General features: G+C 43.1%; 3 protein-coding genes across 10 annotated transcripts in view; 2 read left to right on the forward strand and 1 right to left on the reverse strand.

The window, feature by feature from the left end:
* Positions 1-10907, forward strand: part of MDN1 (midasin AAA ATPase 1) — a 139902-nt gene extending 128995 nt beyond the window's left edge. The window contains exons 93-102 of the mRNA XM_070376595.1: positions 745-915; positions 1963-2126; positions 2824-2913; positions 4006-4121; positions 4919-5093; positions 6214-6287; positions 6377-6491; positions 7521-7584; positions 8526-8668; positions 9443-10907. Coding sequence (XP_070232696.1) covers positions 745-915; positions 1963-2126; positions 2824-2913; positions 4006-4121; positions 4919-5093; positions 6214-6287; positions 6377-6491; positions 7521-7584; positions 8526-8668; positions 9443-9631 — 1301 coding nt within the window. The 3' untranslated portion in view covers positions 9632-10907. The remainder of the gene's footprint in view (positions 1-744; positions 916-1962; positions 2127-2823; positions 2914-4005; positions 4122-4918; positions 5094-6213; positions 6288-6376; positions 6492-7520; positions 7585-8525; positions 8669-9442) is intronic.
* Positions 10908-14107: 3200 nt separating this feature from the next.
* Positions 14108-16416, forward strand: LYRM2 (LYR motif containing 2). Its single transcript, XM_005889281.3, has 3 exons — positions 14108-14228; positions 14708-14848; positions 15532-16416. The coding sequence occupies exons 1-3, from the start codon at positions 14184-14186 to the stop codon at positions 15610-15612; spliced, it is 267 nt and encodes an 88-aa protein (XP_005889343.1). The 5' UTR covers positions 14108-14183; the 3' UTR covers positions 15613-16416.
* A 4550-nt stretch (positions 16417-20966) lies between these two features.
* Positions 20967-26571, reverse strand: part of ANKRD6 (ankyrin repeat domain 6) — a 182362-nt gene continuing 176757 nt past the window's right edge. For all 8 annotated transcript variants that reach the window (XM_070376600.1, XM_005889286.2, XM_070376601.1 and 5 more), the window contains 3 exons: positions 25162-25275; positions 24164-24290; positions 20967-22643 (listed from right to left, as the gene is read on the reverse strand). In XM_070376600.1, the coding sequence (XP_070232701.1) occupies positions 22066-22643; positions 24164-24290; positions 25162-25275 (819 nt within the window). In that variant the 3' untranslated portion in view covers positions 20967-22065. The remainder of the gene's footprint in view (positions 22644-24163; positions 24291-25161; positions 25276-26571) is intronic.

Consider the following 26571-nt stretch of genomic DNA (forward strand, 5'->3'; position numbering starts at 1 on the left):
AGATCTCAGTATAGGAAGTCAGTCATCACTCAGTCTCCCCTCCGAGCTCTCTGGGTGACTTTTCACTGTTTCGTTCCTAACGTAAGCTGGTATTGATAATATGACACAGAAAAGACTGCTCTCCTGTGGATTACTCTCTTCTCTTCCTGTCCCCACCTTTAAGAAAAATGAAGCAGAACCGACGATGACTGCCATACATGGGGCTTTTATGTTGTGCCTAGCACTGTTCTGAGCTTTGCAGCCTGATTCCTCTAGTAATCTCGAGCTAGGATGCCTCCATTTTATCATCAGCATCCTGAGGCCAAAGAGGTTTAAGGACTTGTCCAGGGTCACGATGCTGGGATACCCACGTTGTCTTTCTGTGCCCCCTACCCTCCGCTGTTATACTTCATCACTACAGTTTCTCCACCCATGACTTGGCAATGAGGATAATTCCATTAGCTGCTCTGAGTCATGCACTCAGCACGTTTATTCTGGTTCAGTCTCTGATCATAGCAATAAAAACCCAGCAGCTGAACATCCTGTTCTGTGGTCACATGTACAGTTACACCATACCCTTACAGTTTCTAGGGAAAGCAGGGAAATAAGACACTTAGGTCAGCAGCTCACAAGCCAAGTACTGTGTCCGGTGTCCAGGCCACGTAACTAGTCAGTGGTAGAATCTCTGACCAAAAGCACACCCACTGTCAATGACTCTGTTCTGCAAAGAGCTAAGCTTTCTATGTGTATGCACTTTGTTGGCAGATGTGGCCAGCACAGAGCAGCAGCAGTCTGCAAAGGACTCCAGCAAGGCTCACGAAGAGGAGGAGGTAGAGGATAGCTCTGTGGACCCGGAGGAGCAGGAGGAGCTCAGAGCGGTAGACACAGAGCCGCTGAAGCCAGAGGAGGTCAAGTCGGGGAGCACGGCCCAGCCAGGTGAGTGAGTTCTGTGGTGAACACCCCCTTCCCACCTAAGCTCCTTGATTCTTGTGCTGTTGTCTTGCCTGGTCTGTTCTTTTTACGTCCTAACCCATGACTTAGATACTCATGTGTCCATAGTAACTCCCCTGTACATACTTCCTTTGGGAGTAGAAAGGTGGGGGAGTGGTGTTACAGGTCACTGACATTCACGGAGAAGCCCAAGTTCCAGACAAAATCCTGGCAGTCTTTCTTAAATATGTAGAAGAAAACAGAACAGTGCACATACTCCAGTTATAACCAGAAGAGATTCTTGATTACTAGAGAAACAGTATTTTTAATTATAAAATATGCAATGTTAGCATAAAATGCAATAAAATGTTTAAAGAACTAGGGAAATGCATGTGAGAAAGTAACACTAACTTCTTACATTTTATAACTGTTCCATTTCATAACTGACCCCAAGTGCTATTACAAGGCAGTTCATTTTTTTTTAATGTATTCAACACACATGGAAAGAGAACATCAGCAATGAAATAAATGCAAATTCAAAATAACCTGCTAAATTCAACAACTGCTTCTTCTTCTTGCTTCTTCTCAGGGGCGTTAGAATCACAGACTGCCATTATGGGACAGTAAAGACATAGCTCTGTGATTAGCTCTTCCTTGATTCAAATCCAGACTTTGTCTTACTTAATTTATAGGTGGAGGCAAATTATTTGTCTTTGCCACAGCTTCCTCATCTTTAAGATGGAACCATGATTTTAATTTTTATTTTTATCAGTGTTCTGCATGCACACAGTTTAATGGATCACACAGTTCTACAAGGCTTGTCAGGGTTAAACAGTTTCCCCTACTTTCCCCTCCCCAGAACACAACAGGGTGGAGAGAGAGGGGAGTTAAGGGAGTGCGAATTGGCAATGACTGTCTCAGAGAGAAAGAACACAGGGAGCTGACACGTTAATGTGCTGGGAGGTCTGAGTGACTGTAAGATTGACATGTGACTGAAGGCTCAGTCTTCATTCTGATGTTATGGTAAGTAAAACTCGGTCCTTGTGAGAACAGGCTCTGAAGAGATGGAGATGGAGACCCAAACTGTTAAAACAGAGGAAGACCAACACCCCAGGACAGACCCATCACACGAGGAGACAGAGAATGAGAAACCAGAGAGAAGCCGAGATTCCACCATTCACACAGCCCATCAGTTACTTGTGGACACGATTTTCCAGGTCCTAAAACTTTTAACAGATCACCACTTTAATAAGTTGACAATATGGAATTATAAGTTACTTTTAATTCTTAAAAACTTTATAAGCATCTGGTTGTTTGGGGGCTTCATATCATATCGATCTTTCAAGGAGTACTGTTGGTATGACACACTTCTGAGTGTGTCAAGTAACACACTGGGCAGGTGTGTGAGCACCTCTCTGAGCAGGTAACACACTTCGAACAGCCAATCCTAGAGTCGCTGTGGGAGGTCTGTGTCCTTACCTGGCCACGGTGGGGGGCCTGGCCTTCTTCTCAACATTCACCAGCCTTGTGTTGGGAGCCTGCAGTTCAGTTAAGTTTATGTTGGTTAAGCAGTAAGCATCTTTGACTTAATGCTTTCATTTAGGAAGAGCCAATTAACTGAGTTTTCCCAAACTGTTTGACCTAATGGTAGTCTAGATTAATCAAAGAACATTTCTGTTATTGATACCTTCCTAGGTACTTTGGGATTTATTAATGTTCAGAATTTCCTTTTTCCATCTTACCCTCAAAAAAATGGGAAGGAGAAGAATAGTTGTCTGGCATCTTTTGTGCCATTAAATTTGCTCAAGTTTTGCATCTCTGTGGGAGTTCATACTGCAGGGAAGAAGGCAACTAAGGATAATAAATTAGTGATTCCAACCTGGGTCTCCTCTATCTGTGACTTTTCCCTCTTAGCCCTTCTTAAAAGATGTCAATGAGCTAAGACAGGAGCTGGAGAGACAGCTGGAAACATGGCAGCCACATGAATCTGGAAACCCAGAAGAAGTAAGTCACTGGTCTTTTACTGAATATCTTGACTTTCTAAGATGCAGCAAACCTAATAGGTTCTTAACTCCAGTTACCTTGGTAAAGGAAAGGAAAGTGAAGTCGCTCAGTCGTGTCCAACTCTTTGCGACCCCATGGACTGTAGCCTACCAGGCTCCTCTGTCCATGGGATTTTCCAGGCAGTAGTACTGGAGTGGATTGCCATTTCCTTCTCCAGGGGATCTTCCTGACCCAGGGATTGAACCCAGGTCTCCTGCATTGTAGACAGACGCTTTACCATCTAAGCCACCAGGGAAGTCCAGTATATGGAGAATATAATTTTAAAGCCTGCTTTGCCACTAGATGTACAGCTTAATTAAAACAAAAACTGATGTTTCATTTTTTAACTTCCATTCCTCACTCTGTAATGGAAGTAATGGAGGTGACAGTGGTTGAGACGTGGGACAAAAGTCTAATACTATGTCACTCTCTGAATAGACCACCAGGAGCACTGCCAGCTGACGTAAAGTGGAAGTGTAGATTAACCAAAAGTTTCCTTTTTAGTGAGCTTGCATCCTAAATTTATTGTATATATGTATACACAAATACATCTGTTACCATCATTCTCATCACATGTATGTAATGATTGCTGTGCCATAATTGACCTAAAAAAAAAATGGAGCTTTGTACCCAGGAAATAAGCACACTGTTAAGGGTGTTACTTGAGAGATTTGCCCTTGTCACTTTTGCTTTTGAAACGAGACCCTGAGAACCCATGATTTAAGTGGCTGGATCTCCTGACACCAAACTTAACCATCACAGCTCCCTCTCCATGTGAAGGGTACACATTATGTACCCCTCATAGGAGATGTGAATAAGGCACTGATCTGGTCATGAATTCCAATCTTTTACTGCCTTATTGAAATTTCATTCTTTCTCATTGGAACTGTGAATTAGTGGCTTTGGTGGAAGAGGAGACATTTTAAACCAAGTGAATCAGCTTGCCAAGAGAAGCAAGTTGTTTTCTTCTGCTTTGCTTCAAGCCCTTGTCTTGCTGTAATGACCTTGCCTGGCTCTGACATTCTAAAGGCACCTTGCATATTGTCGTCACAGGAGAAGGCCGCAGCGGAGATGTGGCAGAGTTACCTGGTCTTAACTGCGCCTCTGTCACAACAGCTGTGTGAACAGCTTCGTCTCATACTGGAGCCAACCCAGGCCGCCAAGCTGAAGTAAGTCTTCTGCACTGGGGGCACTCGTGGCGCCCTGAGGAGATGCCAGCATCGCCTTTTCTGCTGAGCCTAGGACCGACCAGCTGTGGTGCTGGCGTCTAGGTGGCCATTCCTGCTGCACAGGCACCAGTGTGGCGTCCTTACCTTGTTGCCATGTTGTTGTCTCTACAGAGAAGCTTCTGTGACTAGTTAATGGGATGAGGAGACTAGCTGAACCTTGGGGGTGTGTGCTGCTCACCCTCTACATGTTGGGTCACTCACTTGCTGCACGCATCACTCACCTAGATCTTTCCAAAGTGAAAGTGAAGTCACTAAGTCGTGTCCAACTCTTTGCGACCCCATAGACTGTAGCCTACCAGGCTCCTCTGTCTATAGGATTTCCCAGGCAGTATTACTGGAGTGGATTGCCATTTCCTTCTCCAGGGGATCTTCCCAACCCCGGGCTCAAACCCAGGTCTCCCTCATTGTAGACAGACGCTTTACCATCTGAGCCACCAGGAAAGTCCAAAGGGGTGCCCAAAATCAGAGTTTTAGAACAGAAAAGAGAATCCAACACTTAACAGTTAATGCAAACTTTTTTTTTCCTTTTTTAAAAAGTGTTTTACATTTTCTAAAAGGACCTAATCATTATTGCCACATACATATCTGTTTGCTGCTGATCAAGAAGATCCAGGCAGTCGCAGTCGACAGTAATACTTCATTGTGCCAGGATACTGGTTATTTGGTGTAATTGGCTGTCGGGTACTGTTACTGTGCTTTTAGCTCTAATCTTTGTTCTGTTTGGTTAAATTTAATAGAGGGGACTATCGAACTGGGAAGCGACTGAACATGCGGAAGGTCATTCCATACATTGCCAGCCAGTTTCGGAAAGACAAGATTTGGCTTCGAAGAACCAAGCCTAGCAAACGGCAGTATCAAATCTGTCTGGCTATCGATGACTCTTCCAGCATGGTGGACAACCACACCAAACAGGTAAGGAGTAGCGGTGCAGTGACGGTTGGGGCCACCTGAACGTATCTGGACAGAAAGCACTTTGGAATACCAGTTAGTTCTGAGAATGTGATACCATATTTGAGAAGACCTGAACGTTAAACAGTTCGAAAGCAATTTCAGGATGTCCCTAAGATTGTGGTCTCTTAGACTGTAGATCTTTTAGATTGTTGTATTTCTTAGCCTTGCTGTGCAGCTGTCTAGCTGCAGGGTAAGTCAGTCCGACAATGTTTATTTTCCACAAAACATGATGCACTGTACTGTTTTAGGCCATGCACAGTTTAGAATCTGAATATCTCTGATTTTTCTAAGAAAAAGTCTTCAGTATACATTTCTTTAAGTCTGTGTAGAGTTAGTGTTTTGTCAGTATTAACAGGGCTTAGGAGCCTGGGTAGAGTTCCTTACAACCCCACCCACCGTCATGGACATGGAGAGTGGTGGGAGGTTCCGCAGAACCTAAAGTCTATACATACACTTTGCTGGGAAACAAAAGCATACCATCTAAACCTGGGTTCAAGTCTCAACTCCCCACTTAGTACATGACTTTGGGCAGGTAATTTTACTTCTTAAAAAAGGATTATAACAATACTTAACTCAAACTCATAGTTGTTATGAAGACTAAATGAAATAACATATATAGAGCACTCGGTTCAGTGCCAGGTACTTGATACATGTTCAGTAGGTGTTAGTTGCTATAAATATCTTCTTTCCAGTTGAATTTAAATTCTAAAACTATACCATCATGTATGCATAGATTAGAATAAATAGGCTAATAAAATCTTTTATCCATGAGAGATTATGTAGTCAAAAAAGCAGGGGGAAACCATAATTTATGGACCAAGTTTCCGGAGATCACTTATATTGGGTAATGCTAAAGCAGACCTTTCCTACTACTATAACAGATACTGGGTTTGGTGCCTGTGGCATTAGTCAGGGCCGAAGACTACCAAGGCCTCTGAGTTGGTGAACAGCCATATTGATGGTGTTCCCCTGTGTGCCATACCAAATAGCGTTTCCTGTGGGACTCGTTGTATAAAGAGTTGAAAGGCATTGGTGTCAAGAATACCCTGATGCCTTCAACCCTCCATTTTCTGTTTTACAGCTTGCCTTTGAGTCTTTGGCTGTGATTGGAAATGCTCTAACCCTTCTGGAAGTTGGTCAGATTGCAGTATGCAGGTAAAGGTGCCTTTTAATCCCTTTGGGAAACCCAACCTTTTTTGCCATGACAAAAAGTAATTCCCATTGTTTGGTTTTTCTCCTCCAAGTTTTGGAGAGTCTGTAAAGCTATTACATCCATTCCACGAACAGTTTAGTGACTACTCAGGGTCCCAGATTCTGCGGCTCTGCAAATTCCAGCAAAAGAAAACCAAGATTGCTCAGGTAAGTTGATGAGATCACATGTCTTCTGAAGTTATTTTCCGGTATGAAAGTGTAAGTCGCTCAGCCTTGTCCAGCTCTTTGCACCCCCATGGGCTATGCAGTCCGTGGAATTCTCTAGGCCAGAATACTGGAGTGGGTAGCTTTTCCTTTCTCCAGGGGAATCTTCCCAACCCAGGGATCGAACCTAGGTCTCCCGAATTGCTGGCAGTCTCTTTACCAGCTGATCCACAAGGGAAGCCCTTTTCTGGTATAGGAAAAACATAATTTTTAGGACTCTCTCCTCCCTAATATGGTAAAATTTACAATAGAGAATAGTCCTAAACCTCAGATTGTGTACCACTGGAATAGAATCTCCTTTGGCTTCCATTATTAAATACCATGTGACCTCTTTTTCTGTTACTCAAAGATCATTTCACTTTGCATCATTGAGTTTTTGGCTCCCTACGTTTTTTGAGCAGTTCGGAGCATTGTAGGAAAATGAACCACCTCCCAGTACGCTTATCAAGTGGGTCAAGGCCAATTTCTCTCCACCATTTAGCCTAGAGAAGTGATGTGAAATAAAGCTAGTGACTTGCTCAGGGTGGCATGAGTTCAGAACAGCATGGGATAGGAATTCTCTCCTGATTCCTGTCTTAATTTAACTTCCTTCCTTATGCACATGTTGTGAGGGGTTTTTTGCCCTTTTTTGCTCAGTTATTTTCCTTTCTTGAAAGACAGCTCTTTGGTTCATTTGGGGAGTTATTGACTTCCTATCCCCCAGAGTTAAGTGGTTTTTTTTCCCCCTCTTTGGGGTTTCTAGTAGAACGCTAGTGGGGTATATGCCAGGGATACAGGTCTAGGCTTGAAATGCCAGCACCCAAGGCAAATGCCAGGGGCAAGGCTTATCAGTCCTTTGCGGGTGACTGGAAGGGACAGTTTGGTTCCTATAGATCTGAGATGATCACTTAAGGGCCAGATGTAATTTCAGTCTCTGTGACAATGGAAAGAGTTAAATAGTTTTCTAATTGTCTATTTCTGGTTTTGGTTTAGTTTCTAGAGTCTGTAGCCAACATGTTTGCAGCCGCTCAGCAACTCTCGCAAAACGTCAGTCCAGGTAAGCTGTGTTCTTTGGTCTTTGTTAACAAAACACTTTTCTGCTCCTGTATTATTTGCAAATTGCTTGTCTCACTTCAGTGTACCCATCACCATGTTTGCAAGTGTATGCTCAATAGGAAAAGACATGAACAGGGGATGATGGGAGGTATTAAACATTCATGCAATTTTTTATTTGGTAGATTTGAGTTCATTTGTGAAAGGAAGGAGCAAGGTATGTGGAATTAAATGTAAAGAGTATTCTGTAATATTTTAGTAACAAAGGAAAGCAGAGGACAGTGTAATTTAGAAACCAGGTAATCCATCCGTGATTGACTGGGGCTTTTGCAGCACACCAGTTCTAACCCTTTCCTAAATCCTCCATTCTGATTGTACCTGTTGAAGCAGGTCATTCACGCCTCTCAACACTTGCTAATTTTCACTGAAAATATAATGTGCTAAAAAATTTTAAACATTTTTATTCACTCTTCATTTTAGAGGTCTAGTCTATTTAAGTTTTGTTTAAATGAGTCAATTTGAAGGGAAAAAAAAACAGAATTTAGGTACAGGAAATTGACAGAAATCTGAAAGATACAGTTCCACCTTTCTGATTTGGGTACTTTCTTCTAGTGGTCTGCTCAGGACTGCTCTTTGTATACTTTATATCCATAAACATGTGTTTTCATTCTCACATGTTGTTCTACAACAAAGTTGATCTAAATGTGACATATCCCCAAAACACTATCGGGAAATTGTTTTGTTGACAGAACTGTTTGCACAGCCTTGTCTCTGCCTCACACATTCAAAGTAATAGATCTAATTGGAGACCCTCTTTGTGCCAGAATTCATCAGCTTCAGAACTGTTTGGTTTTACTAGTTCAGAGAAAGCCTGCCTAATCTGTCTTACCATGGTAGTTCTCGCCTTGTTTGAGTTTTCCCCTCCTGCTATGTGTTCCTCTCCAGAAATCGCCCAGCTCCTCCTGGTGGTCTCGGATGGACGCGGCCTTTTCCTTGAGGGCAAAGACAGAGTCCTAGCAGCAGTTCAGGCCGCCCGGAACGCTAACATCTTTGTTATTTTTGTTGTGTTGGACAATCCCAGTTCACGGGTGAGTGACTACTAACAGCCACTTTTCTGGAGATAAAGTGAGAATTCCCTCCAAGCTGTTCTATCTGAAAAATGGCCTGCATCTCACCATCATACCGAGAACTCCTCTAACACTCGTGGCATCCTGAAGGGCGCTGTTTGAGGCATCTTATAGTTACGTTCTCATATAATTGCACAATGACTCGGTGATGTAGGCATGGTTATTCCCACTCTGCAGCAAAGGACAAACACGGAGAGGTTGTAGGTAACAACTCGAAAGCCATACATACTAGAGACCATCCTCTGAACCACTCACTGTGATGACTGGTACTCTGGAGGGTCATCTCCCTCTGCACAGCGTCACCACAGGCATTGCAGCCTTTGTGACAGGCCTTATCTGCTGGAAACATAGCCAGCCTTCCTGGGTACTTGTATCTCAGCAGTGCCCTCCTCAAAGGAGCAAGCATCGGTGGCTACATGAAAGGTATCCACAAGCAGTTCTGTTCCAGGGGAAGTCCCATCTCTCCAGGTCACATTAAGGCCTGAATAGCAAGTTGAAGACTTAACGTGAATTATTCCAAGTATAGAATAGGAAACACCATCATAGGGCAATCAGGTTTGCTCATCTACCCCTTTGCCTCCCTTTCGGTGTTCATTCGCCTGGAAAGGATACTCAGAAAGAGATCTGCCTCTTCCTTAATAAGAGCTACTTTTATATGCAGGAACCTATTGTCTGCAAAAGAGATCATAAAAGAGCTGATTTTATTTTTCTCTTCAAAATGTTTTCTGTTGCCAGGATTCTATCTTGGACATTAAGGTACCGATATTTAAAGGGCCTGGAGAAATGCCTGAAATCCGATCTTACATGGAAGAGTTCCCATTCCCATTTTACATAATTCTCCGCGACGTGAACGCACTTCCCGAGACGCTCAGCGATGCTCTCAGGCAGTGGTTTGAGCTGGTGACGGCCTCTGACCATGCATAGAGCAGGAGGAACACAGTCCCAAGTGAGACTTTTAACTGCGCTCAGAATGTCACACTGCTTGCCAGGAGCTCCCTTCTGGAGAACTGTTTCTGAACTCCTAGCTTGAAAATGGTATTTTATCTTAGACCTGATTTATAAACATTCACCCAATAGCTACAAAAAATTATCGCAACGTAAGTTTCGATTTCAGGGCCTTTATGCTCCCTGCTGTGCCTGGGCTCCGGTTCTTATAACAAACCTGGGGCAGTGAAGGAACAGCAGCAGGAGTCTCATACTTGGGGCAGCCCTGGCCCAAGAGGAGGCTGCACCCTACCCTTGGGCCCAGCTGCCTTTTCCCCTCACAGTGACCCTGGACACCACGTCGAGGAGATGCTGCCGGGAACATGGGACTGTGCCAGACCTCTGGACAAAGGACTGAATAAAGGGAGTCTCCCTTTTGACCCTGCCCTATGGCTTAGCCTTGCTAAGTCTGCAGTGTGTACCCAAAAGCCGTCAAATGGCTGAGACAGCTCCAGTTTATTTTTAGAGAGTCAGTGTATTTTCTTACCATGCTTCTTGTGAAAGGAACTACCTTCTCTCCAAGGGGAGGAACCTCATGCTGCGTGTGTTCTCATAAAGCAACCAGACATTATGGGAGCCCAGATCCTCAGAGAATGACCCTCGGGTCGTGTATGAAGGAAGGGGCTTTTCCCTGTGCTCCTTCACCTTTGCTGCTTCGGGAGACTATGCAATGATGGAAAGATGATTTTCCCTTTGTTTATTCCATTCTCTCAATGCCACAGTTCCTGTTGTTGTAGTAATTTATTTCTTTAGTTCATTTTTTCTTAACAGTTAAGAGGAAGAGTCATTCCTCACATTGCTTTCAAGCTGAACTGAGCCAGGCTCATCCTGGAAAAGAAGTGCTGTGTCAGAAGAACTGAGCAGCCAAACCTCTTTTCCCAGTCAGAAATCCACCAGCGGTTTTTCAGCAGTTTTTTATTTACTTGGCCAAAAAGCAGTGCTTGAATACTTGAAACTGTGCTGTGTTCTATTTAAGTTCTGCCTGTCCAAATGTCCTTTTGTAGACAACATGCCAGGATGTAATCGTCCATCTCCATGTGTGTTACAGTTACACTGTGAAGTGTGCCACCCTTCTGAGGTGGTCCTCAAAGACACAGATTGCTTGTTGTTGTTTAACCAAGTGTCCTAAAGCATGTACCTGAAGTTATATCATTTTTTTTTAATTCTAAAAAGCTATGCAGCTTGTATTCTGAAAAGTATTAAAAAGTATACCACGGTTGATGTCACTTATGACCATTCTTAATGGAATATGACAAGAGTGTAAAAGGTGTGCGAGGGGTCTTGACTGCTGGATCAGGCAGCTGTCACTAGTTGATGCTGTGTGTCGTGACCCTGCAACTCCGTGGCTTCCCTCAAACAGCCCCAGGGTCTGTTTCTTGTGTTCACGTCTGTGGTGGGTGAGCCTCAGCATGCTGGCCTCAGGGCAGAAGAAGGGCAGGATGGTGGACGCACACAGTGGCTTGTAAGGGACTACTCCAAGATGAGTTCTGAGTGGAAGCGATGTATCACGAGCCAAAGGCCTCTGTGGGGCCGGAAGTTTAACCTTCCTGCAGGGAGGTAACAACCCACATTATGACTGTGATGCAGTCCATCATATCTCCCTTTAATTGACAAGACCAGCTAAGCTGGAGTATCCCAGTTGGTATACCAACATGAGTGATTCCCTTGGCCCTAGAATAGCTATCGAGAAGAATTTGAGTAAGCAGGTTACTGAGGAGTGTCATTTCCAGTTTGTGCTGTGATGGGAAAAGGTTAGGAAGCACAGCAGCAGACACAGGAACTGAGGGGGTTGATTAGGAAGCGTGACATGCCTGTGTCACTGAGAAGCAGCTACTGTGGATGCTTGCTCGCTCAGTCTCTCACGTGGAACTCAGCCTTTCCGTCTGCCTCACTTTGCTCTCCCATCTCCATCCAAACCCCAAATCTTGTCAGGTCTCACTTCTAGACATTTATCTTATTCTGCCCCTTCCTTTTGCTGTCCTCTGTACTGTACTGCAGCTGGATTTCTTTTAAAATGTAGCTCAAACTACTAATCACCATGCCAGCTTTACTCCATCATACAGCATCCTTGGAGATCTTTCTGAATTCCTGTGAAGAAGGTACTATTTGTTGTTTCCTGGCCTAGCTCCCTTGTCTTCTCTCCCAGCATCCTCACCACACTATTTGATCTACTCACAGCAAACCACAGGAGCCCTAGAATCTGCCAGTGTTCCATGTGTTCTTTGGAATTCTCTTACCCACTTTGCCTTTCTGATGAACACTTAGCTCAGATAAGGCCTGGAAGAAGAATGTGCTCCCATGGTAGGAGCCTTGACAGCATCTATAATACTACCTTAGACTTATGTCTTCCTACCCTAAGAGTGATTCTGAGAACAGAAGGCATATATGACTCAGGAGAGCATTACCAGTGTCTAGCATAAGGGGATGTTTCTGGATGAAAAGAAGAAATAGTATAAAAATGTCTGTTCTCACGTTACTTTATAGATTAAGATTCTAAGATGATTTAAAGGAAAATGACAAAACATTTCTAAAGGTCATAGACAAATAGACACTTCCAAGATACTATAGGATAGTATTACTGCTTAGTGAAAACACAACAGAAACCTGGATGAAATAGCTGTAAGGGTTATTCAGACCCTAAAAGAATTTACCAAGACCATCACAAAGCCCAGGAAGATGCTGCTGCTGCTAAGTCGCTTCAGTCGTGTCTGACTCTCTGCGACCCCACAGACGGCAGCCCACCAGGCTCTCCCGTCCCTGGGATTCTCCAGGCAAGAACACTGGAGTGGGTTGCCATTTCCTTCTCCAATGCATGAAAGTGAAAGTGAAGTCACTCAGTCATGTCCAACTCTTAGTGACCCCATGGACTGCAGCCCACCAGGCTCCTCCGTCCATGGGGTTCTCCAGGCAAGAGTACTGGAGTGGGGTACCATTGCCTTCTCCACAGGAAGATGAATGAATGGTTAATAAATGGTGCTGAAACTATAGTTCACAACTGGAAAAGAACTTATATCCCCAATATGCTATAAAACAAAATTCTAGGTGGAGTAAATATTTTAAACATGAACAAAGAAAAATTTTTAACAAGTAAAGGGAGAAGATGAAAATAATCAAAATAAGAAAATGCAATGTATAGAGACTTAAAAGCTCTATTAAAAAATCAAAAATTTTTAAATATGGCAAACTGCATATAAAATTAAAAGTCTAGGTCATCATAAAGGGACCAAAGTCATAACAATTGACAAAATAAGTGTAACTGAAAGTGACAAGGGATATTTCACTAATAGTTAAAAGGGGAAAAAAATGAATTGCTAATTAGACAAGTTTTCAGGCTTTGCCTGCATGCAGGAGACTCGGGTTTGATCCCTGGGTCAAGAAGATGCCCTGGAGCAAATGGCAACCCACCCCAGTATTCTTGCGGGGGAAACGACATGGGCAGAGGAGCCTGGTGGCCTACAGCCCATGGGATTGAAAAAGGGTGGGTTATGGCATCAACATCATTCACACAATGCCTGGTAATAGCCATTAGGGTGCTTACATGTGCTAGGTTCTGTTCTCAGTGCACTACATACAATACTACAGTAACAACTCTGGCAGATGCTATCAGTTCAGTTTAGAGATGAGAAAAAACAGGCGGGTACACACACACAGAAGTACACAACTAGGAGAAGGATACACACACAGTGAAGTACACAACTAGGGAAAGGATTCACACACACACTGAAGTACACAACTAGGGGAAGGATTCCAAGCAAGCAAATCAAGTGGAGATGCTCAGGGAACGAACCGTTATGAACATTTAAGGCCGTATTTTAATTCGGAAGTAGGAGGGATTCCCTAACCTCTTACAGTTAATACACGCCAAGAGCCTACAGAGTGTACTGCTGCTGCTAAGTCGCTTCAGTCGAGGGAGAATAAAAACAAGTATAGGGAAATAAAAGCTTAAGGTGTAGGGATATTCGTTTCCTCGTTACTAGTGATACAAAGTTCTCAAAACTGCAATGGGACAACCACCTAAAACCTTGTAACTAATGACGATCGTTAAGACTACAGCACCAGGAAAAACGCAATAGAAAAGAGCAGGGCAAAAACGAGAAGAGCAGAACACAAACTCAGAAATTAACATTTACAATTTTAGTAATTTTAGCTATATACACTAAATCTCCAAAGGAATAGTTTTCTTCACCATCAAAACCCTTAACTTTCATTTAATAGAACAAACACGTGTCGAGAACTGTGCTAACTGCCTCACCATTATTTCATTTTCACAACAATCTGGTACGCAGGAACTGTTATCCCATTTCTCTGATAAGAAAACAGGCTAAGGAGAAACTGTCTCGGGCTTTAGTTCCGACCAATAGACTGCCTGGTTCTTCAGGGGGCGCACACGCTACAGGCCGTCTCCGAGGAAACCGAGTTCGCCCCGCCCCGTCACCCCCCAACTTCCGCTCCTGCGCGCCGGGGCTTTGGCGAGCCGCGCCGTCAGGACGACATGGCCACTTCCCGCTTGCCCCCAGCAACACTAACGCTCAAGCAGGTACCAGCTGTTCTCGCGGGCCTCTTAGGGCAGCTTTTCTGGGTCTGAGCTCGATTCTCTACCGCTTCCTCCACCCATCCTATAGAGTGAGTCTGAGGGACGACTGAGGATGAGGCCCCTATGCGCGCCGCACTCTGATTGGCTCGGGCTGGGGGGCGGGGCTTCGCGCCCTGGCGGACAGAAGGCGCTGCGGGGCGGGGCTGCTCTCCGGTCGCAGAGGCGAGAGGCTGGCTGAGGTCTGGATCTCTAGCCCGGGTGGGTACCTCAGTGCCTGGTGACACACTATAAAGACTCCTCTGTCGCTTGTACTCTTTAAGGGATCCTGTATTTGACAAATGAGTCCAAGTAAATTTCTTGCCGTTTTCTTAGGGGGAAAAATGGTTTTTTTTCCTCTTTTCAAAATTGAGGACCAAAGAGAAAAGAACCCACTGAACTGACAATTGTGCAGCTGTAATTGCTATTTCTTCTCTCCTGTACAGTTCATGAGAAGGCAGCAAGTTCTCCTCCTCTACAGAAGGATTTTGCAGGCAATTCGGCAAGTTCCAAATGATTCTGATCGCAAATACCTGAAGGACTGGGCAAGAGAAGAATTCAAAAGAAACAAAAGTGCCACGGAAGAGGTGAGACCAAGATCACTAGTGAGGGAAGACCCAGACCCTTTTGTACTGATTCGTTTGTTTTTTTTAAAGTTTATACGATATCTTGGAATATCTACTGAAATACCGCCAGGCTCCTCTGTCCATGGGATTCTACAGGCAAGAACACTGGTGTAGGTTGCCATGCCCTCCCTCCTCCAGGGGATCTTCCCAACCCAGGGGTCAAACCCGCATCTCTTAGGTCTCCTGCGTTGGCAGCCGGGTTCTTTACCACTAGTGCCACCTGGGATGCTTGATTAGTGAGCTTTTTTAATAAATTAGTAGCTGTCTTGGAATATGTCACTGAAATGATCTATCTTGATCATTGCTCTCAATGTCACTGATTTTTCACTTAACTGGTATTTTAATTTTACAGTGTTTGTTCTATCTACACTCTACAGTGGCATCACCCAACTTTTCTGTTAAACCAAATACCTGTATGCACACACACACAAAGATAAATATTACAGCATGGTAGTCTGGGAAGTATGTTTGGGATATATGAAAGCATGTCAGACAATTGTATACCCCTGATTGTTAATTCTGGGCTTTCCTAAAGTACAGCAGTTCCAGTTCTCAGTGTTAATTCTTAATTTTAACAGATGAAATGGTAGAGCTGTACCTTGTTCTACCAATTAAAACTGACCAGATATCACTTTCTTCTACAGGATACAATCCGGATGATGATTACTCAAGGCAATATGCAGCTCAAAGAGTTAGAAAAAACACTTGCTTTGGCCAGATCTTAACTACAGCATTGTTCTGAAAGGTTTTCAAAGTCTCCATGTGTATAGTTGAGCTTAGGCTCAATTATGGGCAGCCCAAAGCCAAGTGAAACTGTTTATATGTAGAACCCTTGAGCAAAATATCAGAACATGGAGCATAGCATATCAGAGAGAGAGCCAGGAAAAGTGCATCAGAGCAATTGTCTTAGCACGGAAAAACACACCCGGTATTTTGAAAATGTTTTTGGATGTGTCAGCAGTATTTTGTAAGAAGCAAAAATACAACAGATAGTACAACAGATAGCACATAAAAAGATGTTCAATGCCATTAATCAGTCATCTGGGAAATGCAAATCAAAACCACCAAGAGATGCTATTCACATCTACTAGGATGACTGTAATTAAAAAGGGAGGTAACTGCAAATGTTTGTGAGGACAGAGAAGTTGGAACCTTATACATGGCTGGTGGGACTATAAAATTGTGCAGCCACTTTGGAAACAGACTGTCCAGTTGCCCAAAGGGTAAAACAGCATTATTCATAAGAGCCACAAAGTAGACAATCCAAATGCCTATCAACTGATTATGGACTAAGTAAAATGTGGTATACCCATACAATAAAATATTATTTAGCAAACGAAAAGGAATGAAGTATTGATTCATGCTACACCTGAATGAATCTTGAAAACATTATTAAGAGGCCAGTCACAAAAGATTACATATTGTCTAATTCCATTTATATGAATGCACAACTCAATATACTGAAATCTATTGAATTGTACATTTTACCTGTATGCAAATTATCTCTCAATAAAGCCATTCCACCACCACCCCCTCCTCCCAATTTTTTTTGTGTAAGTCAGTAAAGCTGTTTTTAAAAACTGTGAGGTGTAGGGCTAGAGGTGTACTGACCTCAGAGACAGTCTGGAGCTTCCTTGGAATGTCTTTCCGTGTTATCCCTCAGGGTTTGTTGAGGCATGTCATTCAGACGTATCATATCTGATACTCAGAGGACTCTCTGAAGAGATCACCACAGGGAATCTAGAACTTTGTTGGAAAGAGGAGAAAGAGAAACTTAATGAACCCTTCAAAAAGAAGAGGCAGTTTCTGGATGAAACAAATACAGTTACCTTAACAGCCATGTGGAAAGTAAATCATTCAGGAAGCTTCTCAGTGCATTAGATTCTGCCCTGGTAACAGGAAAAACCAGTCTAAAAAATACACTGGATATAAAGTTGACTTCAGGACCCTTGAAAGAAACCACATGTTTAATTCAGTGAACGTGAAAGCTCACGGAAGAGGCTGGGATTGGCAGTTCATCTACAGAACAGATCTAAAAAGTTAACCCAAGAATCTGAGCAGCACCTGAAAGATGTAGAACTTTTGCAGGATGATAAAGCTGTGTGAACCTGTGGTGGTGTATCAGTAACCTGCATCCCAAGGCCCACATTCGCCTCCCACAGCTTCAGAGGCCACAAGAAAAAACAATTCTGAATACTCTTCCACAGGGGAATGTGGACATTTTAAATGCTTGCCTGAGCCAGTTTTTATCTAGATGTACTTTAGGCCAGCCATCTGATGAACAAAAGGAAAAGCATTTGTGAACAGTTTCTGAACAAAGAACAAACTTAGAAATATTTACCCTAAAAAAAAAAAGAAAGAAATATTTACCCTTTTCTCTGTGTGGCATGATTGACATACATATGCAAATACAGGCTGTCTCTAGTTAATCTAAAATCTTGAAGCTAAAAACCATCCTTTGTGAAGTGTGGCAGTCAGTGACTTTGATGTTCATCCTAGCAGTGGTGCATGTGGAAGATGTTAGAGCATTTGTGGTTTGTATTTGCAAGAATGAAAATACCACAGGCTCCCCAAGAAAACCTGACTTGGTTTTAAGTAGATAAAACACATGAAAAGTTGAATTTGCATCTTTGCAAAGCTAAGATCATTCTCAGGGATAAGCTTTTCCCTTCATTTCTAATGAACAGTTTGACTTTATGTGTTCACTTACAGCTTTATCTCCTCTAAATTATAAGTCTGTTGTTTAGCCTAAAGGAAGATTTATTTAGCAATTTCTTTTCACACATCAAACCTTGGTCATGAACTACGAAACTGGCCAAAAGAGAACTGCTGGTGAAACATTTAATTCATCAGCTTTATCACTATTTTGGATTAGGCAAATGAACTTTCTGGGTGTTCCCTGTAAACTAGTTGTTCAGTCACTAAGTCACGTCTGACTCTTTCAGCTCCATGGACTGCATCACGTCAGGCTCCTCTGCTCCTCTGTCCACTGTTTCCTGGAGTTTGCTCAAGTAACTGCCCGTTGAGTCAGCGATACTATACTATTGTTTGAATGTTTTGTTCCCAAAGTTTAAGGTTTGAACGTTCCATTATGTGTAGCAACTACAATAAGGGCTTCCCCCATAGCTCAGTCGGTAAAGAATCTGCCTACAATGCAGGAGACCTGGGTTTGTTTCCTGGGTTGGAAAGATCCTGTGGAGAAAGAAACGGCAATCCACTCCAGTATTCTTGCCTGGAAAATCCCATGAACAGAGGAGCCTGGTCTGCTACAGTCCATGGGTTTGCAAGAGTCGGACATGACTTAGTGACTAAACCACCCATCACCACTACAATAAATCAGTCTTTTTATATTAGAAGTTTTTTAAATACAAAAGCTTTCTAGCACATGAAAAGTGGCTAAGGCTATTATTTATATTTCTGACTGCTCCTATGTCATTTCCCCCATTTCAGTGTGCTATCAGTCTGAACTGCATGGCACAGGCCTTGCTGCAGATGTGTCTGCTGGGACAGATGACTTTCCAGTGTTCGAGGAAGGCAAGACATCCTATTTCCCGGAATTTGTATTACTGCAATCACGTCTCCTCCACTTAAGCTGAGCAGCGGAGAGCCAAACTTAAATAACTCAATTATCTTTTATAGAAAAGTAAGAAAAATTCAACAACCAAAAGGAAGCAGCTTACATCTACATTAAAAAAAAAATAAGGATTATGTAGAGTAAGGCCCGAACAGGATCAAAAGCTAGCTGTCATTCCGTGCCAAACTGGGAACCACCTCAGGCTGTTTCCTTCCTTGAATCAGACTTTTGAGAAATACCTTAAGGATTAAATGAAATTTACTACTTCTGTTTCCTGAGAAGAGTAAGTCACTTTTACCCAGTCCATTTTGTTTGTTAAAAAAAGCGTTTTGCTGAACAGTGTCTTGCTTCTGTGTGTCATGGATTTAAGTCAGTGTGTTCACATTTAGTCACATTTGGCTAAGTGGTACACGAATATTTTTCCTTAAAATGACGGCTGAAAAAATACTCTTCATAAATTTCTCATTGGTAAAACATATTTAAAAGGCCATTAGGCTTTTTTTTTTAAACTGATTTGTCCTTTAAGTCTTAATTGATTGGCTTTTATATCATAGGAAATTTAGCTTTTAGAAACAGTTTGTTAGTAAAAAAAAATACATTATCTTAGCCTGCACACAATGAGGTTTTGTCCCCTTCTCATTTGTTCAGTATTTTCCAAAAGGTCAACAGTTTAAAGAAAGCATTTTGTTTAAGCTTGCACTGAAAAATCTTTTCATGTTACAGCAGGCTTAAAAATTTTTTTACGTTTTCATGCAGTATACCTGATCTCTCCTTTAAAAGCAAGTGTATTTAGTCTAAATTACATTCTTTTAAAATCAAGGTGAAGTGTGGCTAGGTGAAAGCACTCCTTCAGGAACCATAAAATTTGGTCAACCACACAAATGAAAATGTAGGCTGAACAAAGTATTCTCACTTTCATTCTTTAAATACGGGATATTTGCCATAATGTTGAAAACCATATTTAATGCTTGGAAGAGAGATAAGTTCAAGGTGATAAAAATATTAAAGAGAATATAACATACCTCTCAAGCTTCAACTTTTGACTGAATCAACTCTTGACTGAAAAAAAGAAGGTATAAACATGAAAACACCCCTTCATTTTGGGCTCCCAAAGTCTAAAGTAAAATTAGAATATTCAATTTATCACAGATATTTACTACCCTCAATGCAATAATGCACTAACAATTAAAAAAAATACTGCAGTATTGTACATCTTTTCTGTATTTTACATCATTTTTCCCACAGCTATTGAAAATTCCAGCCTCAGTTTGAGACACAACCTACATGACTGGTCATAAGTTGTTAACAGTTCTGCTTCTTAGGAAAAGCACTATTGTGGCATTTGTTCATTTCAGCCAATAGCACAAGGGAAAAAAAACACACGTGGGAGCCTTAGTTGAGTTTTTGACAATGCTAAGGTACAAAAACAGACCAAACACAGTCGTTGAAAACACTCCTACATTTGTCTTGAGCTGCTGTGATCTCTGAGTTAGAAGCCGGCTGACCCTGTTCGGTTTCCTGGCCTCCACTGGCTTTCCCTTCTGTGGGAAATAAGATCCACACAATCTGCCCTACTAGGTGCACTTGACCTTTCATGTTTCTCCCTGGTCTCTTCCCTGACTCTGATGGAATTTTCCGTTCACAGTAAGCTGCCTGCTTCTGATGGACAGGAGTTATATAATCAAAATACCACCAAAGCATTAAAATGGTTTCAGCGTTTCTCAACAGGGATACCCCACAAGGTAACAGATCTCTGAATGGGTGAGAATAACTTCTACTTGGAACACGACTTACTGATCGTCTCAGAATTTCAGTATCAGGCAGCTCTCAATAGACTGATGTTTCCTGAGGAAGGATTCTGAAAAGGTTTACTGATACCTCGTTGGGAACAGATTTAGAAAACTCAAGGTACCACGTGGCCCTACAGTGCTGTGATGCTGCACTGGGAACAAACAGGGAAACGGAGAGAGCAAAGCGCCCCTACAGCTCTCCATCTAACGAGAGTCTCGGGAGAAGTCGTCTGCCCACCAAGTAGTAGAGGAACAAGATGAGCTCACAGACCTGATGATAAACTTGAAAGAACACCAAATTAATTCCTTGTCCAGGTTTCAGAATGATGACATACATCTACATTTATTAGGAACGCCTAGATCCATTGACTGCATTTAAAAAAACAAACCCAAAACAATTGAGCTTGAGGGGCAGAGTACACAGGGACTAAATGCATACTTTGTTTCTCTGGGTGTTCCCATGTCAAGAAGTCACATTTTTCTCTTTGGCTCAATGAGCAAAACTTTATTCAAAATTACAGACAACAGTACTTGGTTCCTGTGTTTATAGAAATAGAATTGAAGTTTCTATGCACATATGGAATTTTGAGGAGATGAATACAATGCCACATTCCAAAGGACAAGAAGCTTGAAAGATAATTCAGAGTTTCAATATACTGTTACTTTTCAACTTTGTACAGCCCACAGAGCAGAGTAAAAATCTAGGGCTCCATGATGCTGGAGAATCTAAGTCAATTTATTGAATTATTTACCTTGACATAGTCACTACAAAGCAGTGGGAAGCTTTTGAGGTTCCTCAATGACAGAACTCAATTCAAAATGAAATACTGTATTTATAAAATGTAGACCAATAAGCTCAAATTCAGGAAGGTGCTCTAAGATAATTTGGCTGGGAATTAGATTATAAAAATTTCAGGTAACTGTTATGGGAATTTTTTTTCATTAATCCACTTGAAAATCACTATGATTGATTGTAGTATTTCTATATTTTGGCTGAAAGATACAAACACCATGATCGAATGATCTGAACCTTTCTGAGTTCACTATTAACAAACATTTTCAGTGCTATTATGCCAATTAACATGTTATTTAAATACACTCTGATTTTTCAAAACATTTTAAGATATACTGGATCTTGTGACATCATGAAAATCCTTCTCCTCAAAATTTGTTTGATGAGATTTCCCCTGGTTAAAATGTCAGCATCTTGAGAATTATGAACTTGCGGGAGCGAGGCTGTCTGGATCTTGACATTCCTCAGCATGTCTATTACAGCCCTTCAGAGAGACACTCTGTCCAGGCACAGCAGCTGTGTTGCTATGAAGGACTGCTTGATTTGAGTTCACAGGGATGAATATTTTTTCTTGCTTTTCATTTACATTATTTCATATCGGGAACATTAGGGTTTAGGCTTATACATCCTTCAGTTTCTTAGCATGGCTCTTTAATTTGAGCTTTTGAACTTCAGATGAACTTGGGCTGAGGTTTTGAGTCTATAATGAAACCTGAAACCAAGCACACTTCCCCTGGTTTCAGTCTAATTGTTGAAGTCTTCATAACTTCAGGGTGTAGGAAACGTGTGTCTGGCACATTTTAGAAATTAGTGTTTTGTTTTTTTTAAAGGCAAGTTCTGCTATGTGCACAATAACCAACACCTTGGACATCGCCCTTCTGCAGCTGCAGGACAGGAGATCCTCAAGGATCCTTTCTCAGGCCATTTGTTTTTTCATGTGTTCAGTCGCTCGGTCGTGTGCGACTCTTCGCAGCTCCATGGACTGCAGTGCACCAGGCTCCCCTGTCTTTCACTGCGGGCCCTAGTTTTCCTTCTGTACCTTAGTCCTTAGTTTAGCAAGTTCCTCCTCTAAACTTTTAATGTGTTCCTCCAGCGTGGCCTTGTCTTGCTGGGCTTTCTGACTGGCTTGGCTTCGTGCTTCTTCAATCTTCCTTTCATACCACTTTTCCATCTGGGTGGAAACAGCCTCAAAGAAATACTGGGTGAGCTCCAGCGCTTGGGAGGTGTCTCGAACGTGAGGGGCGGTCTGCTCGCCGCCTGCTGCTGGAGGCGGCGGCTGCCCGCCGGCAGTGCTGACTGCTGGCTGCTGGCCTCGGTGCCTCGTCTGCCCACTTTTCCCAGACTTTTTGGTCTGGGTGCCTCTGTCAACACAAGGCCCAGCCTGTGGATCGCATCTGGCTGTCTCTTTCAAGGGGAGCGAGGCTGTCTGGACCTTGACGTTCCTCAGTCGGGAGCCCGTACAGTCCGAGGAAGACAGCTCCTGCTGCTGGAGTCTGTGGGTGGCGGTGGAGCTGAGGGCTTTTTCCTTGGGCCTGACCACCTGGGGGGAACTGTCTGAGGCTGCTACTGGGCCTGCAGTCACCACTGACTGATCCACACCTGGTTTTGGAAGGAAAACAAGAGTCAGAGTGAATCTGTGTTCATACAGTCACTTGGGCTGGCATTTGAGAGTCTTGGGAATCCTGTAAGCCACCATCCTCTTAATCACCACCCTCCTGTGCAGCTTCTCCCGTCCTTTCCTTCCGCTTCTCCCTGGATTATGATGTTGGCTTGTCAGGGCTTTCAGGGGTACTATGTTAGACCCACTCATGGCATCTAAGCCAAAATGGTGCTGGCCTTTCCTATAGCCTGTCTCAATCTACACGAATTCCCAAGTGGCTGAGTGGTAAAGAATCTTCCTGCCAATGCAAGAGACACCAGTTCATTCTTGGGTCAGGAAGATCCCCTGAAGAAGGAAAAGGCAACCCACTCCAGTATTCTCGTCTGGGAAATCCCATGGACAGAGGAGCCTGGTGGGCTACAGTCCGTGGGGTCACAAAGAGTCAGACATGACTAGGTGACTAAAGAACAACAACAGTCTACATGAGAGGGCTCTGGGTACCACTTCCTGATAGTTAAGGATGCTACATCTCACTGTATGTCCTAAAGCAGAGCTGGGCACTTACTGATGAGAGTAAGCACCCTTACTGATGAGAGTAAGTCTCTAATTTCTGGGCCTTTCCCACACCAGAGCCCCAGTTGCAAGTTCCTTGACCCAATGTGGAGAGGTGGTCCTAATCCCCCTACCCAGAGCTCTGTGACAAGTTCCATAACTAGTCCCAGCATGAAAAACTTGCCCAGGATTTTCCCCACCATTAAGGCACAAAGATACAGAAATGGTCCATGGTAATATGAAATACACAACACATCAAAATCCCCCATGAAGGTCTAATTACTAAGGCTGTGCGTGTCCTCAAATGATCATCATTGAGTATAACCACTGAGCTAACCTAGTGGTACTCTGCTAAAAGCATCTCTTATCCAGCACCTGGGGCAGCTTCGATACATGATCTGTGGTTTAATAAGGCTGTACAGGAGATGTAAAGAGATGTGGGTTCAATATGGGTTGGGAAGATCCCCTGGAGGAGGGCATGGCAACCCACTCCAGTATTCTTGCCTGGAGAATCCCCTGGACAGAGAAGCCTGGCAGGCTACAGTTCACAGGGTCGAAAAGAGTTGAATATGACCAAAGCAACTTAGCACCCATGCAGAGCAGGCCAAAGGTGGAAGGCTGATCAAGGACGAGAAAGGGAAAGAGGTGCGAGGGCGAGTGCCCTGCCAAACAGACAGGTCCCCTCCTCACCTTAATCTTTGGGTGTCTACTTTCACACTATTAGTATTGCACTGCTATCACTGATCGCAATTCTTTTATTCCTTCATTCAACAAAGTTTTGAACACTTAAATAAGAGTACTTTATTATTAAATAGCAACAGCATGGTCCTGGCCCCTACAGAGTTCATGCTACAATCTGGTGTTTCATGCAGCCCTATCACACGGGCTGTCTTCAGATGTAAGAAGATAGCTCGACCTGGGGTTTCATCACCTTTGGATGGAGGGGCTCTCTCTGCATGCTGGTTACCTGTGGAGGACTCGCAAGTGGACGGTGTGGATTTAGTCCTGGAGGCCCTAGAATCTCCAGAAAGCTTCAGCTCCAGATTCTGAATCTTTAACATGCACCAGGTTTTTAATTCATCCACCAAGGACATCTAAAAAAATACCACAAGTTAGTCCACAAATCAGCAGGAGACTTTGATACACAGCTTATGAACTAAAGCCTCAAGAATGGGCTTTTCAATTATGATAGGCTATTATCTAGAGAAGTCCCAAAGTTGTGGGCTACCTGCCTCCCACAGGCCACACAGCCTTCTCTGTGGGCCCCCCAAAGCCTGGGATTCACCTAGCACTCAAGCCGATAGCTAACTATTATCTTCATTAAGTGACTTAGAGGCATCTTAAAAGCAAACACCCAGGTGGTGCAGTGGTAAAGAATATGCCTGCCAATGTAGGAGACCCAAGAGACTCAGGCTCCATCCCTGGGTTGGGAAGATATCCTGGAGGAGGAAAGGGCAACCCACTCCAGGATTCTTGCCTGGAAAATCCCATGGACAGAGGAGTTTGTCGGGCTAGTCCATGGGGTCGAAGAGTCAGACATGACCAAGCACACAGCACATACAAACACCTAAAGCACGTCTGGCTGCTTAGGGGCACAAACTCACACTCACAGGAACTCATTTCGTGTCTGCCGTCCTGGGTGGTCCACACATTCTGAGGGCAGGAACCAAGTTTTGTGCAACAACAGAGTCACAGCCCAGCAGAAGCACAGTACATAGCACTGACACTAGGCGGAGCCCACCTTTTCCCCAGCACCTTCTACAAACTGCTCAGCCTCCGCCTCCTACCAGCATATGCAGCCACAAACAGGAATCGAACTCCAGGCTCTTTCCTACCTTCAGGTTATAAAAATGACACGCTCTGTCATGCAAACACTTTTAGAGGATCTGGGGATTTTCAGTGATAGGTCTGAGTCCCTTGCCTCAGGGAGAAGTGTGGACAGGACAGACAGATGCTGGTTTTCACCTGCCGTTTCTCTCCCTCGTGCTTCTCCGAGTCCGAGTGCTGCTGCAGGCGGTTCAGGCACTCCGTCCTCTCTGCTGAGAGTCGCTCCACCATCAGCTTGTCCAGAACCCGAATCTAGATTCAATGGGCAAAGGGGATGTTGTGACTGAGATGATCTAAGGATGGGCCCTGATGTCTTCACTCCTGAGATGAGTAAGGGGCTTAGGGGTACCAAGCAGGGGCCAGACAGAAGGCAAGCACATCCCACTCCTCACCCTATTCTTTTCGTGTGGCCCTCATGGAACTCTAAGTTTTCAGAATTCCTGAGTATGTTTCTGTGTAAGCCAATGCTGCTTTCTTTTTCTCATTTAAAATCCTGAGTGGGTCCAGAGACTATAAATACATAGTAAATATACAATTTGAGCCAATATATTCCATGTCAGTAAAAGAAAATTTGTATGGGCCTTTGAAAATTATTTCCACGACTATAATTACAAGGAAAAACTATTTCAAGGAGTATAGAGCTATCCCAATTCCTCTTTGTTAAAAAAATTTTTTTTAATAATTTTTTAAAGAATTTAAATTTAAAGAAATAAAAAAATATTTTTAATTTTTTAAATTTTATTTATTTTTAATTGAAGGATAACTGCTTTACAATATTGTGTTGGTTTCTACCAAACATCAGCATGGATCAGCCAAAGGTTTACCCATGTCCCCTCCCACCTCCCTTCCCATCCCACTCCTCTAGGTCCAACTCCCGTTTTAAAAATGTTTTTTTTAAACCCCCTTCCCCTTTTTAAATGTTAGTGGCTGCCCGAGAAGAAATGAAAGCAGCTGAACAGTCAGAGCTTTCCTCCAGCATTCCCAGTGAACAGATCCTTCACTGAAAGTAGTCACAGCACCTGTGAAGCAGGGAGTGGACGGAGTTCAAAGGGATCACTTCAGGGAGTGATAGCTTATGGTGAACAATGTCAGATTCGTGATTTCTGAAGAAGAAGATTTAGCTTCGGGACCAGGGACCAGGCTTGATCACTCAAGAGCTTTCGTGTAGCAAGAGTGTTATTAAAGTATGAAAAGAGACAGAGAAAGCTTCTGACATAGACATCAGAAGGGGGACAGAGAGTGCCCCCCTTGCTCGTGTGAGCAAAGGAGTTATTTACAATAAATCAAAAGAATATCTTAGGTTTGTGAAAATTTTACCAGGCCCACTCCCACAATTTACATTTTAGGATAACAGGATTAGAACTTAACAATAGAAAAGATCCTACCAGACCCACTCCATAATATACATTCTAAAATATCAGGACTAGTCAGAAGGTTTTCCGGAAGGAGAAAACTGTCCACAAGCAGGATACATTGTTGTTATATAATCCCTGGTACAGAGTTAAACTGAGGTGTGTAATCATCAGGTCCAGGCTTAAAGAAAAACAA

The sequence above is a fragment of the Bos mutus genome, chromosome 9 (genome assembly GCF_027580195.1).
Source record: "Bos mutus isolate GX-2022 chromosome 9, NWIPB_WYAK_1.1, whole genome shotgun sequence".
Taxonomy (NCBI): Eukaryota; Metazoa; Chordata; class Mammalia; order Artiodactyla; family Bovidae; genus Bos; species Bos mutus.